Source organism: Gymnoscopelus braueri (genome assembly GCF_963280865.1).
Source record: "Gymnoscopelus braueri genome assembly, chromosome: 21".
Classification (NCBI taxonomy): domain Eukaryota; kingdom Metazoa; phylum Chordata; class Actinopteri; order Myctophiformes; family Myctophidae; genus Gymnoscopelus; species Gymnoscopelus braueri.
In genome coordinates this window covers 35,097,242-35,109,962 of record NC_137623.1, presented here as the reverse complement: position 1 = coordinate 35,109,962, position 12,721 = coordinate 35,097,242, and the positions used below count along the sequence as shown (strand labels likewise).

At 43.7% G+C, this 12,721-nt stretch overlaps 1 protein-coding gene across 2 annotated transcripts in view; it reads left to right on the top strand.

Annotated features, from left to right (window-relative positions):
* The window catches only part of drosha (drosha ribonuclease III), a 137,180-nt gene that overhangs the window by 22,825 nt on the left and 101,634 nt on the right, over positions 1-12,721 (top strand). For both annotated transcript variants that reach the window (XM_080417844.1, XM_080417843.1), the window contains exons 14-16: positions 1,315-1,484; positions 5,445-5,569; positions 11,672-11,771. In XM_080417844.1, the coding sequence (XP_080273970.1) occupies positions 1,315-1,484; positions 5,445-5,569; positions 11,672-11,771 (395 nt within the window). The remainder of the gene's footprint in view (positions 1-1,314; positions 1,485-5,444; positions 5,570-11,671; positions 11,772-12,721) is intronic.

Below are 12,721 nucleotides of genomic sequence, written 5' to 3'. Positions count from 1 at the left end.
AAGAAACAAAACACATCCACCACTTTTGAGGGTCTTCACATGTTCAGTACCCCAGAATCTTAAGGCGGAAACATTGTTTTGCCGTCAAGAAATGCGTCATCCCTGCCCGTGTTTATAGAGTTCCTAGACCAGAAAGAAACGTGTGGCTCCATAGGTCTCAGCCACTCCGTGTGATGTTCTTCTTTTGAAACACATGATGGTGCTGGTGCGCCATCATAACCGCCACCACCATATCCTCTGTGACAGCTGCACCACCCATCTCCTTTTCATCAACACGACAATTTCTCTCTTAGCTCTCCCAATTTACAGTACCACAAACACTGGAGCTACTTTTTATTTAAAACAAAAAAGCAAAAACGGTAGCAAGCAACAACAATTTTTTTTTTATACAATACAATAAATAATAATACATAATCTGTTGTTTTTATGATCTGAACAAAGTGGAGGGAGAGGAGACAGAGAGGGGGCTTAGTGTCTCTGAGCATCTGAGGTAGAGAGCGATGGCGAGAGGCTGTGGGTATGCATTTGTTATTCTCTTAATGCATTTATAAGAGTGGGTGGCCAATAGATTTTCGGAGGCTGTTGTGCGCGAGTGTTTGTCCAAGTGAACACTTGTAAATGGAGGTCAATCAATTTTGCATGAGTGTCTATTAACCTGAGTGTATTTGACCTTGTTGGTTCTTGTGGGGGTGGGGCTGTGGGAACACATCACTGCAGTTGTAATGTGTGTGTGTGTGATGAATGATTTGCTTGTGTGTGTGTGCGCGCCCTTTGTGAGGGTTTGTGAAGGTTCGTATTACATGTGTCCCATCATGTGCCAGGACTACAGTAATAGCCCAAAGAACAATTTCTACAAGAACAATACTTTTTTTGCTGAAAGTGTTTAGCCTTCACATTTACAAAGGCCCAATACAACTCGAGCTTCCCACCTCACATTGAGGTTTTAGGACGGATATTTTTTTGCACATTCCACAATATACTGTGTTCGTCCTTCGCTTGCGAACAACAAACATACTGTAGTATACCAACTCGTAAAGCTGTGCAATGCCTTTCCCTCCAAAAGATCCAGCAGTTCAAGGTTTAAGGGTTCTGTATTGTTAGTTCTAGCACTTCTTAAGGTGCTTAAAGGTGCCGTGTGCAAGGCTCTAACTCCTAAGTTAGAGACGTCTATTTGCGCCAGTGTCCTTGGCATTGTGTAGCATCTCTTGATTTAAACATCAAAGACGCTCAACATGCCGTTCCAAGGTTTCAAAATCCCATCATGTTCTCTTTTCTCCCCCCCTTCCCCCCTTCATCCATTCTTCCTTTTATCAGATGGAGGGAAGGAGGTGCTATCCATGCATCAGGTGCTCCTCTACCTCCTGCGTAGCAGCAAGCCCCTCGTCCCCGAGGAGGAGATCGCAGACATGCTGCAGTGGGAGGAGCTGGAATGGCAGAAGTATGCAGAGGAGTGCAAGGGCATGATCGTCACCAACCCCGGCATGGTGAGGCTGCTCCCTCTACTCCGTTTTACTCTAAACATGCTGCTCTCTTAAAAAAAAAAAGGGTAATGTTGTAGGGTAGGCACATAAATGAAGAATGCACTGCCGCAATTGTATCAGTGTTGTACAAGTTCACACTTAACAAGAGCTAGCGCAAAATTCCGGGTAGCTCAGTTGGTAGAGCACTCGCTGTTGGCACTACAAGGTTTTGGGTTTCGATCACGGGCATCGCCAACTCGCCGTAGCATGGCTTGGGTAGCTAAGACGCGAGGCAAGTATACCTCAGAAAATAGCTATACCCCAACACAGATTGACATACTGACATGCAAGTCGATGTGATGTGTTTTTTGCTGTTACAAGGTGTCAGATGCAGGCAACACAGAGTTGTGAAGGGACAGTACTGCACAGGTGCTAACAAGGGAAAAGTTATTCTGGAGCCCTGGAGAATTAAAATGACTACTGATTGATTTGAGGTTCAGTTTCTGCAATATTGCTTTAACTGTTCATGCTTCATATAAGTTAGGCTAATAGTTGAAACTTGAAACCCAGTTAAATATGATAAATATTCTCTATCTCGGCTCCTGTGTTTTACTATGTATTTTTGCCGAAACATGCTATTTTCAACTGGGTATAACAAGCGAACGGGAGGTCGCGATGATATTTTTTTCTTCTTCAAGGAAGCACAGTGAAACCCTCCGTGACTAGCAACCATCAGGGGATCTATCATACTGGAGATAAATATTCTGTGGTTCTTGAAAGATTAGTCAGAATACGGTACTTAAAAATGCTGGCAGAAGCTACAGCCTGTTTTAGAAAACCCCTGGCAGTGAATGTGTTAACATCCGTGGCTACCGGGTAAGCACCTTTTATATTTTGCATTTGTACATTTTCGGAGTAATACTGACTTTACAGGCGGCTGTCCAGTGACAATTTGGGGGATAAAGACCAAGACAAATGTAAAAATTGATAAAATTGATAAAATACATCTATGATAGTCTTGATCCGAATATAGAGCTATATTGTTACACTTATTTTAACAAAGCAATATAACTTACCCTACCTTTAAAAGTCGGACCCATCTCCTAGGGGTCTAGCACATGATAGGCACCCTCATTAGCCGGTATATGACAAGAAGCCACTCCGACCTTACTTAACCCATTAAGACCTGAGGCGATTCTTAAAAATGTTTTCTAAATCCTAACAGTAAAAAAAAAAAGACACAAACAAATCAAGATTTTTCAAAAATAGCAGATCTACAAGCTCATAGCGCGGCACTCGGGCTATGAGCTTGAGCTTGTATATCTGCTATTTTTGAATAGCCAAAGAAATCTAAAATGACACAGATGCGTTCCCGGTCTTAATGGGTTAATTACTTACTGCTCAAAGTTCAGTTGACAAATTCAAATGAACTAGTTCATGTTCATAGTTCACAATTCATTTGTTGTTTTCTCTTTTTTTTAATGAGCTGTTCTGAGCTATTACCGATTATTTTTCAATAGAACCTCCTCCTATCCATCCATTCCAATATTTTTCAATAGAACCTCCTCCTATCCATCCATTCCCAGCCCCCAACCATTGCCACTTCCCAATAAACTCTTGCTGTATACTACTGTTGAATCACCGGCTGATAAAAGCCAAGAAAAAAACAGAAAGGGAAAAAAAAAGGTGACTAGCCCTATATATTTGACCACTTGAGCAATAAAAGAAAAAGCAGGAAGTGAAAAAAGGTCAGGAAACACAGTTCACACAGAGTTTGAGTTGAATTGCTTAGACCATTTTTGAGATGTGAGGTCATGCTGTTTTTGACGGCATTCTCTGGTTTCATGATGAGTACATTCTTACCAAGGACGCAAGTCTGTTCTTGGTATTGAGACATGGTCACAATCTGTCTTTATTTGTACAAGTGTCTTCATTCAACATGCAACAGTGAGCGTTGTTAACTCTCACGGGACACTCAACCTCGCGTTCATTTGTTGCAAACGTACACCTTCAGTTCACCGTTCACTAAAAACATGAGCATGTTCAATGGACAGGCTTACTCCCAGAACAACTACCTGTACAGGGAATGTATGGATCCACAGGCAAGTATGCCAATTAGTTCGCCATCGGCAGCCATAATGTCTTCCTGTCTTCTTGAGTTAGTTTCAAGGGCACCTGCTGCCTCTCGAACAACCCCCTGCCCCATGACACCACAAGAACAAAGGCCTGTTCTTGTTAGACTATAATAATCTCAAGACAAACCTCGGCCATTACCTCAAGGACATCTGTTGACGCAGACAAAGGTTCAGGTCAGAGCTGTCATGTCAAGATGGACGTCCATTAACCTTTGTCTCTAGACCTTTTGCTCTTTGTCTAGACAGTATTCTTTCAAAGGATATAATTGACTCCCGCCGCGTTGTGAGGGAGGAGATGTCATCACAGCTAAAAGGTTGCCGTATGAACGAGAGCGACCGTAACCTGGTGGGTGAGGAACATGGATGACCGCCCTTCATGGCTGGACTGAAGCATAGCATTTGTGTTTTCACAGTTGGGGGGGGGGGGGGAGGGGTGGGCAGGGGGGGGCAGTGCAGTAGTCTCCATCTCGAGGCTCAAAGATTCATCTGTCATTCAAACTGGCTCTATTAAAATGGCAGACTATCAAGCTATTAAAAAAAAAAAACGATCTACTCAAAGTCGACCATTGTCACCTGCCTTCCCCAGCTGAGGTCAGATTTTCAAATTGGTTGGATGGATTAATGCTAATTAATTGGTTATATAGAGGTAATCAAGTGTGAAATGATCACCGGTCAATATAGCCAAATGGGCTGCTCCTTTAGCTGTGTCAGCTAAATATTTCCGTTCTAATTTGCTGAACTAGAATACCACAAGCAGTGGGCAAGGTTTAAGGGGCTTTGAACAAACCACTCTAAGTGGTTATTGAAAGCTACACAAGACGGTTCCCGCGTGGCCAGACCCCTCCCCCTCAATCGTTTATTATTTCCAGGAAACTGCCTTTGTTGCCTATTTGAGACGTCACAATTCATTATTGCCTCCAGTGTGCTATGGCAAGGACAAGTGCTACTCCAAATCAACAAACCGTTGAGATTCCAATTAAGCATTTGAATGGCTATTTGCACAGGTGGCCTAGGGACAGAAAGGCGGGCCATGGATGGCGTCATCCTCCAGTCAAAGTGTAAGGAGGCTGGTCTTATCCAGAGTGATATTCAGACTGATGTTTACAGCATGCACTTTGACCTTGTGAAAAGGGTGGCGGGGGCTGTAGCATCTGGGCTTTTCATCAAACCTTTAATCAAAATGTGATCGCAAAAACTTTTTAAAGAGAGAAATTAATGTCTGCTACTCAATCCCAGAGTCGTGAGGTTTTTTTTTTTGCTTGCTGCACGTGATGAGCAAGGGAGCTTGAGCTAATATCAGGGTGAACATGAGACTCAGGCCATCTGCCGTTTTAGCTCAGTGCGCCTTATGTTCCTGCAGTCACTCATTCTTGCCTGCTGGTGATCTCTGAAAAGAAAAGAAAAAAAGAAGCCTGACAAAGTAACTGATTTGGAGTCGACTGTTGGCGAGGTCTACTCGTCAAACTCCATCCCAACAAACAGTGTTGACAGTTTAGCTCGCCTTTCCTAAGGTTGATGTCATCATCACTGCACTAGTGCACTTGCTCTGCAAACAGAATTCTGGTACCCTCAGATCAAATCCCCACTCACATCATTACTTACTCCTCTTTGTCCCAGTTGGGGCATAAGGCCGCAATCATACACTGCCACTGAACCCTGTCTCGTGCTTTGGCCTGTGCTTCATCCCGGTAAAGACCCTGCGTACGTATTGGCTGGCTGGGAGGTCAATTTCAAAGTCTGTATAATGTTATTTTGGTTTTTGCTGCTTACACTGTTGCCACCTCTCTGTGTCTGTGGTAGGGCAGTTCTGGCTGTTTTTCTAAGTCGGTTTTTCTCTTTGCTGTTGCAGAAGCCGAGCTCGGTGCGCATCGACCAGCTGGACAGGGAGCAATTCAATCCAGACGTCATCACCTTCCCCATCATTGTTCACTTCGGCATCCGGCCTGCCCAGCTCAGCTACGCCGGAGACCCTCAGTAAGACTACTACATTGTTTTAATAATAACAATAATACTAATAGTAGGAGGGTAGGAAGGTGAACCCAGTTAGTATTTGATTCATTTATTCAAACAGATGGTAGGAAAGCTGAGAAAAGAGGCGTTGTATGGGGACAGTTCAAATTTTTGCAGGAATTATCCAATGCCAGCAGGAGCTCGTTAGAGGTGTTTATCTTAATTGGCCTCACAATTTGATTCGATCTTGATTTTCTATATTTTTCTATATTACTGCTATTGGCTACTTTTTCATCACTTAATGCATGCAGTCAAATACACATTATTATTAACTCCTGTTTTATTTATAAAGTGCTTTAACGTGGTGTGTGTATAGTCACTCCTTCAAACATAAATGTCTCATTAAATTAAAATTTGTAAACCAAAATAAATAAATAAATGCTATAGGCCTAGCCATTGGTAGGCAGGTTTCTGAACTGTCTACAGCCCACCAATGAGATGCAGAGTGAGTGCCATCTCATAATGAGCATTAGTAAGGACCAATTAAAAGTAGACACGGTTGAAAATGGGTGAAGTGCTATTATGTCACGTCGCTGCATCGATGCAGAATCGTGCATGGCCGCATTGTGATGCATCTTAGAATCGACTATTTCCACATCTCTAAAGAGTAAGTGTGACTTTGAAGGCGACTGTCACTGTAAAACCATGCAATCCTTGTCTCATGCACATGAATGCATGAGTAACACAGAGTGGCCCTCATTTATTTAACCATTCAATCCGGGAACGCATCTGTCATTTTAGATTTCTTTGGCTATTCAAAACTAGCAGATATACAAGCTCATATCGTGGCACCAAGTGTCACGCTATGAGTTCGTAGATCTGCTTTTTTTTTTAAATATGAACATTTGTGCACATTTTTTAACTCTCTGGCTGCCAAGAACGAGTTATAACAAGTTTTTTTTTTATATAAAAATAAATAAATACATTCTTTTTTTTGATTTTTTTTTTCAGAACCCTTAACTTATTACTTAAAAATGCTGTATCTCGGCTCCTGTGTACTTTTTTTTTTACTATGTATTTTTGGCCTAGACATGCTATTTTCAAAGGCAGACAATTAATGTCAACGAGGTCGCGATGACCTCATTTGTGAAACCACGCAGTATATAACCCTAATTTCTAATAATGGAGATAAATATTCTGTGACTACTTGAAAAAGGTAAGACAATCGAAAAATCGCTGGCAGTGGGCAAACGCGGCCAGAAATAAGTCTTAGAGTTAAGAGTTAAGAGTTAATATATATATTTTTTAAAGCGAATATTTAAAAATATATATATTCAAAGATTTTCACAACTTTTCACGATTTTTCAAAAATAGCAGATCTACAAACTCATAGCGCGGCATGAGCTTGTATATCTGCTATTTTATAATAGCCAAATAAATGTAAAATGACAGACGCATTCCCGGATTGATTTGGTTAATCTAGCAAGAAACCAGCGCAAAGCCGAGCGCAGACATAATCTTAGAACAGGGCTCATGTGTGATTCATGAAACGTTGTGTCTTGCCAATCACAGTAAGAATGATTGGGAATTGATAAATGTGGCAGCTGAATCTTCATATAATTGGTCCTCACTAATGTTCATTACAAGATGGCACAATTTCCGTCTACTCACTCACTCAAATCTAAGTAAATGACAGTTCGCCCATTTTTCTGTCCTATGTTGCTTCATAAATGAGTTCCATTGATCATTTCTTTCTTTTTTTATATGCCTTTGAGAAACACATACATGAACACTTTTCAGAGAGATCAGAGTTTAGCTGCAGGCAGGAATTCAACAACTTGCTCTAAGGGTGCAGGCAGACACACACACACACACACACACACACACACACACACACACACACACACACACACACACACACACACGCGGTAGTGACACTCGGAAGACCGACATAGCAAAATTATTCATTTCAAACGTGCGAAGCATCTCAGTCGCATCATATTCCTAGAAAGAGGAGATAAGAGCTAAGCGCTCAAAAACACACACGCGTGCGCACACGCACACCAGGGTGAGCACAGCTGAGCTCACTTCAATCATACATAACCACCCACCTGCCCCTCCCTTTCCCCTCCATCTTCCATGTCCCTTGTTCCCTCAACTCCTTTCTTACTCACTACCCCTCTCCCGGGCCTCACTCAACCCCCCCACACCCCACGTTGTGTGCCAAACAGAGCGAGAGCAGCGTATGTTGAAAGAAGGGGTGAGGGAGAGAGAGCAATGAGAAAAGCGGGTGGCGTGACATTTCCACATGCGTCGTCACGGGTCCTGGGGTTCTGCCGGGCAGCCTTTCTCTCGACTTCATGTGTCGTGAATAGTAATGCCACACACACACACACGCGCAGCTCAGGGCCATGATGGGCAATACGTTACTGCTGTGCAGACGCATAATTAGCAAAAGGAGAATTATTGGATTATCTTGGCTCATTGTCTCTTAACGTCTCGACGGAGACAACAAGCGCAGAGTCGCCAATCAAAACACGACAACACTCCACTCCTTCTCAATCACTCATTTACATTTTCCAAATCCATCGGCTCTCCTTGAGAATGAAAATTCAACAATCCTCATCCCGGGTTAGGGAAGAGGAAGAGGAGGAGAAGGAGGGAGTTTATGATGATGGTGGTGATGATGGCGATGATAGTTTGTGTGCCCACCTTGCAGTCATTGTTTGAGAGTACCCCTCACCACCGAGTGTCTTCTCTTCCTCTCCGTACCTCCATTCATCCCTCCTTCCCCCCTTCCAACTGCTCCACAGCTGCTTCTGTTGTGTCGGAGCCTCTCAAAGGGGGGACGAGACGACGACACATTTTTATGGCTGTATGGGGACGTTGTTATCTGATGAGGAAACGATGTTACACGCACACACGCATGCACGCACGCACGCATGCTCGCACGCACGCACGAGAGAGATGGCCTGAAAGATCCCTCCCCACCGTCTGCTAACCCACTCGATCCGCGAACGCATCTCTGTCATTTCTTTTGGCTATTCAAAAATAGCAGATATACAAGCTCATAGCGCGGCACGAGAGCTGCACTATGAGCTTGTAGATATGCTATTTTTTGATAGCCAAAGAAATCTAAAATGACAGAGATGCGTTCCCAGATGGGATGAGTTAATGATGTGCGCAAACCGTCTAGCTTTGGACTGTTGATGCTGGTGTCTGTGTCAGAGGGAGGTAGACCACTGCTACAGTAGCAGTCTTCATTTTGTCCACTAAAACTAAGACAAAAAACTTTTTTCACTGACAAACTAAATGAAAACTAAGCTATGAAGACTAAAGCTATGGCTAAATATGTATGTCAATTTTGTTAACACATAAAAAGACAAATCTTTGGGGGGACTAGTGGAGAAGAGATCCAGTTGAGCTAAGACAAGTCATTTTATGCTTGGCTGCGCCTGGGTGCCTCACTCCGAAAATAGCCGATCTACAAGCTCACAGACGTGTTGTAGATAGGCTTGTAGATAGGCTATTTTCAGCACACAGCCAAGTATAAATCACAATCAGGCATTACGACACCATCAAGGCCTACCAACATAAAATGTGACTAAAATTTAATGGAATTTTATTCAAAAGACTATGACTAAAACTAAATCAAAATTTGCTGTAAAAATTAAGACTGCACACTGCACAGTAGCAGCACACAGTCAAATTCAGAGTCTTCATTTAACTCATTCAGTGCCACTCGACGTCTAAGATGTCCGTTGTATCATAAGCCCTGTGCCGCTGGACGTCTAAGACATCAAAACAAAAAAAGATATATATATATTATTATTATTATTTATTTTTTTAAATGTTCAGAACCCAAGATATCATGATTTGAAAATGTTCTGCTCCATGCACTTTTTTTTTTACAATGAATTTTGGCTCTGCCAAACTGCCAGAAATAAGTCAGGCACTGAATGAGTTAACCAATCTGCTTACAATGCGTCACATCTCGCAGAGTGGCTCAGGCCTCTGCCTGGAAACCAAAAGTATAATATCTCCCCTGGCCAAGTAGTCCAGGGGCCAACACTGATATTTCACAAGAAATGGATTCTACTGGTAAAATGACCTTGGGGTCAACTATTTATAAGACCATTGGTCTCCAAAAAGTATTGTCTAGATAGAAGTCATATAAATGATTCACACACATCACAGTTTTCTATGGGGGTAGGTTTGTTTAGAGAGGGATACATGTCATTAAGCTACAACATTGGAAGTTGTATCATACCAAAATATAAACTAGAAATTTTACGGTCACCTTGGGTGGTACCAAATCTGGCTTGGCCCCCGGACTAAAGGGGGGATTTCCTTTTTATAGGCTTGTGGATAAGCTGTTTGGCTTCAGTGTCCCTTCCCACGTGGGAGACCCAGGTTTGAATCCCGGGCGTTGCGATTTTTGCCATTTTTGGACATTTAATTATACACATACACAGTGTATACTATACACAGTTTAGTCTGTGTTTAGACTTTTTTTAAAACAATGTCACCTATGACATAACCAAAATAGGAATCCCAGGGTTAAAGTGGCTAAATACGAGCGTATATAGCCCCTCCCCCCCTCGACACACGCACGCACGCACGCACGCACGCGCGCACACACACACACACACACACACCATATATTCCCTAACCTGCATGAACGGGCACGCTCACAAAACCCTGGGCGACCCGGTGGACACATTGTGCGTTCACGGGTTGGTGCCTCGGCCTCTCTGTCTCTATCAGGACCAGCGAGGCAGAGTGGAAGAACGACACATGGGAGGTCAGGAGACGGATGGGGCGACGGAGGGAAAAAGAGAGAGATGAATGAAGGGGGACGGAGGGGGAGAGGGTCCATGACAGATAGAGCGAGAGAAAGAGAGGAAGCAAGTCAGACATGGAGGGTTAGGATACGGGAGGGTAGGTAAAAAGAGAAGAGAAACAAAATTGGGAGAAAACAATCTGAGGAAAAGTGTCGAGAGACAGGGGACTGGTAGAAAGAAGAGGGGGGGGGTGGGGGTCAGCATATGCTAATGTGCAGCGAGGTGTCTGGTGGAGGCGGCTGTGCTTCCCTGAGCAGAGCACAGAGGGGATCTGTGGAAAGGTCATTGGAGCAGATTGGGGAAGCCAGGACCCTAGCCTGGATCTTCTCCCCTCAACCCTCTCTCTCTCTCTCTGTCTCTCCTCTGTGCTCCCAGCAGTGGTTGTGCTGAGCTGATAATCAGGGTGTTAATGCCTCCTCTGCCCCTCCGTGTTGCCCCCACACCCCATCCCATCCCATCTCTTCTCCCCTCCACCACACCAATCATAAATTGAGTAGCTTTTTTACAAATGAGAAGGAAGTCTCACCAAAACGCATGCAGAATGCTCACACTCTTTAGAAGGAAAATGGAATCCTGTGGATCTTGGGATTGCACTATGGCAATGGCGTGAATCTCAGACTTGGATGTGTAGCCACCAGTAAGATTTGTAGCCAGTCTGTCAACTATGACTCCAAATTTTGGGCAAGGTTTCAGCCAAATCAGGGCCCCATTGACTTCTATTATACAATTAAAGTTAAATATTTCAGAAATTATACAACTGCTATTACTGTTGGCCTACTGGCAGTGTGCATAATGAAGTTTAGTCCTGTTCGGTCCAGTGGCTTGTGAGATTAGCTCCTGACACAGACCCTGTTATAGATAGCGATTCTCCTACAGAGCCACAATGTCAAAAAAGATTGCGTGGGATGAGGGAATGTGGGGGTATGGGTTTAGAGAGCTCTTTCACTTTTTGCCTCAGTGTAAAGGAAAACAAGAGACAAAGTGTAACATACAAATGGGTGAAAATTAACACCAACAAACTACATGGACCAAATTATGAACGTCTGAAATTCTCTGAAATCCCTCCCCTCTCCTTATCCTCTCCTCTTACTCCTCATGCCGAACTGGGCTAATGGAATAATGGCCACGGGCCACTGTTAAATGATGTTGTTTAATAACTTGCAAGCCGCGGGATGAAATATTGATGCGTTGTTGCAGAGAGAGAGGGAGAGAGGAGAGAGATATAAATAGAGCCCCCTTTGGCTTCCTGACAGCCTCCTCTTATTTACTCTTTTGTTGGCAGGTATCAGAAGCTTTGGAAGAGCTACGTAAAGCTACGCCACCTGCTGGCCAACAGCCCCAAGGTCAAGCAGATCGACAAGGCAAAGCTGACCCAGAGAGAGGTGGGTTGAATGGGGAGAACCACTGGCGTCTTTCATCTATGCTTTGGTTTCATTCACGTCACACCGTCCTGCCTGCTTTCTGGCCTTCTGCCTCGCTTTCTCTCTATACCTCTTTCTCTCTCCATCCTGCTCTGCTGTGGTGTCTCTTCTCTTTTATTATTATTATTATATAATTTTTTCTACAGACTTGTGTGCGTGCTAAAATCCTATTTGCACTCCCTGCACTTGTTCTCAATTGAGACCGACTGGTGGAACGGTTAAGCGGGAGACAGACACTCTGGCAGATGAATCCTGCCAGTATGCTCCCGGATAAGATTCAGCCCCAGGCCAGCAGAGGACATAGACACTGATATCCTCTTAACCACTACGCCGTTATGCAGATCTTCCGTCTCTCGCATTCTAACATGGTCGTTAACCGCCCTGTAAGAGAGGTGAATGCCTCCCAAAGGGCCGTAGCAGCGAGGTTGCAAGGTTCTTTTTTTTATTTTCAAAGGTCACGTTCTCTGCTGACGTGATAGGTTGAGCCGAAACGAGGGAAGACTGGCAGCGCGTTACGGGGCTATATATTACTCAGGGCCGTGTGATTAGTAATTCAGCTTGAGATGTCGATACTGTCCATACAAGGTATTGTCGGAGAGTAACACAGGAAGTTGTACAGTTAAGCTAAAGTGGCCGTGCCAAAGCTCTCAGTCACGACACTTGAAGTCTTGCATGTCTTAAGGCTCCCAATGCTGATCTCGGAAGTCCAGAAAAGCACAGATAATGAATGTGTGTCTATGTATGTATGTATATATCTCACTAACGTGTGAGAACACTTAATAAGCTTGTTTTCCCAGATAGTGTACTGTAGCTCTCTCTGGCTAATATCCCTGACATTCCTACTCTAAATCTGCGCTGGAGCAATTAGTGAACACACACACACACACACACGGCCACTCAAGCCACACACT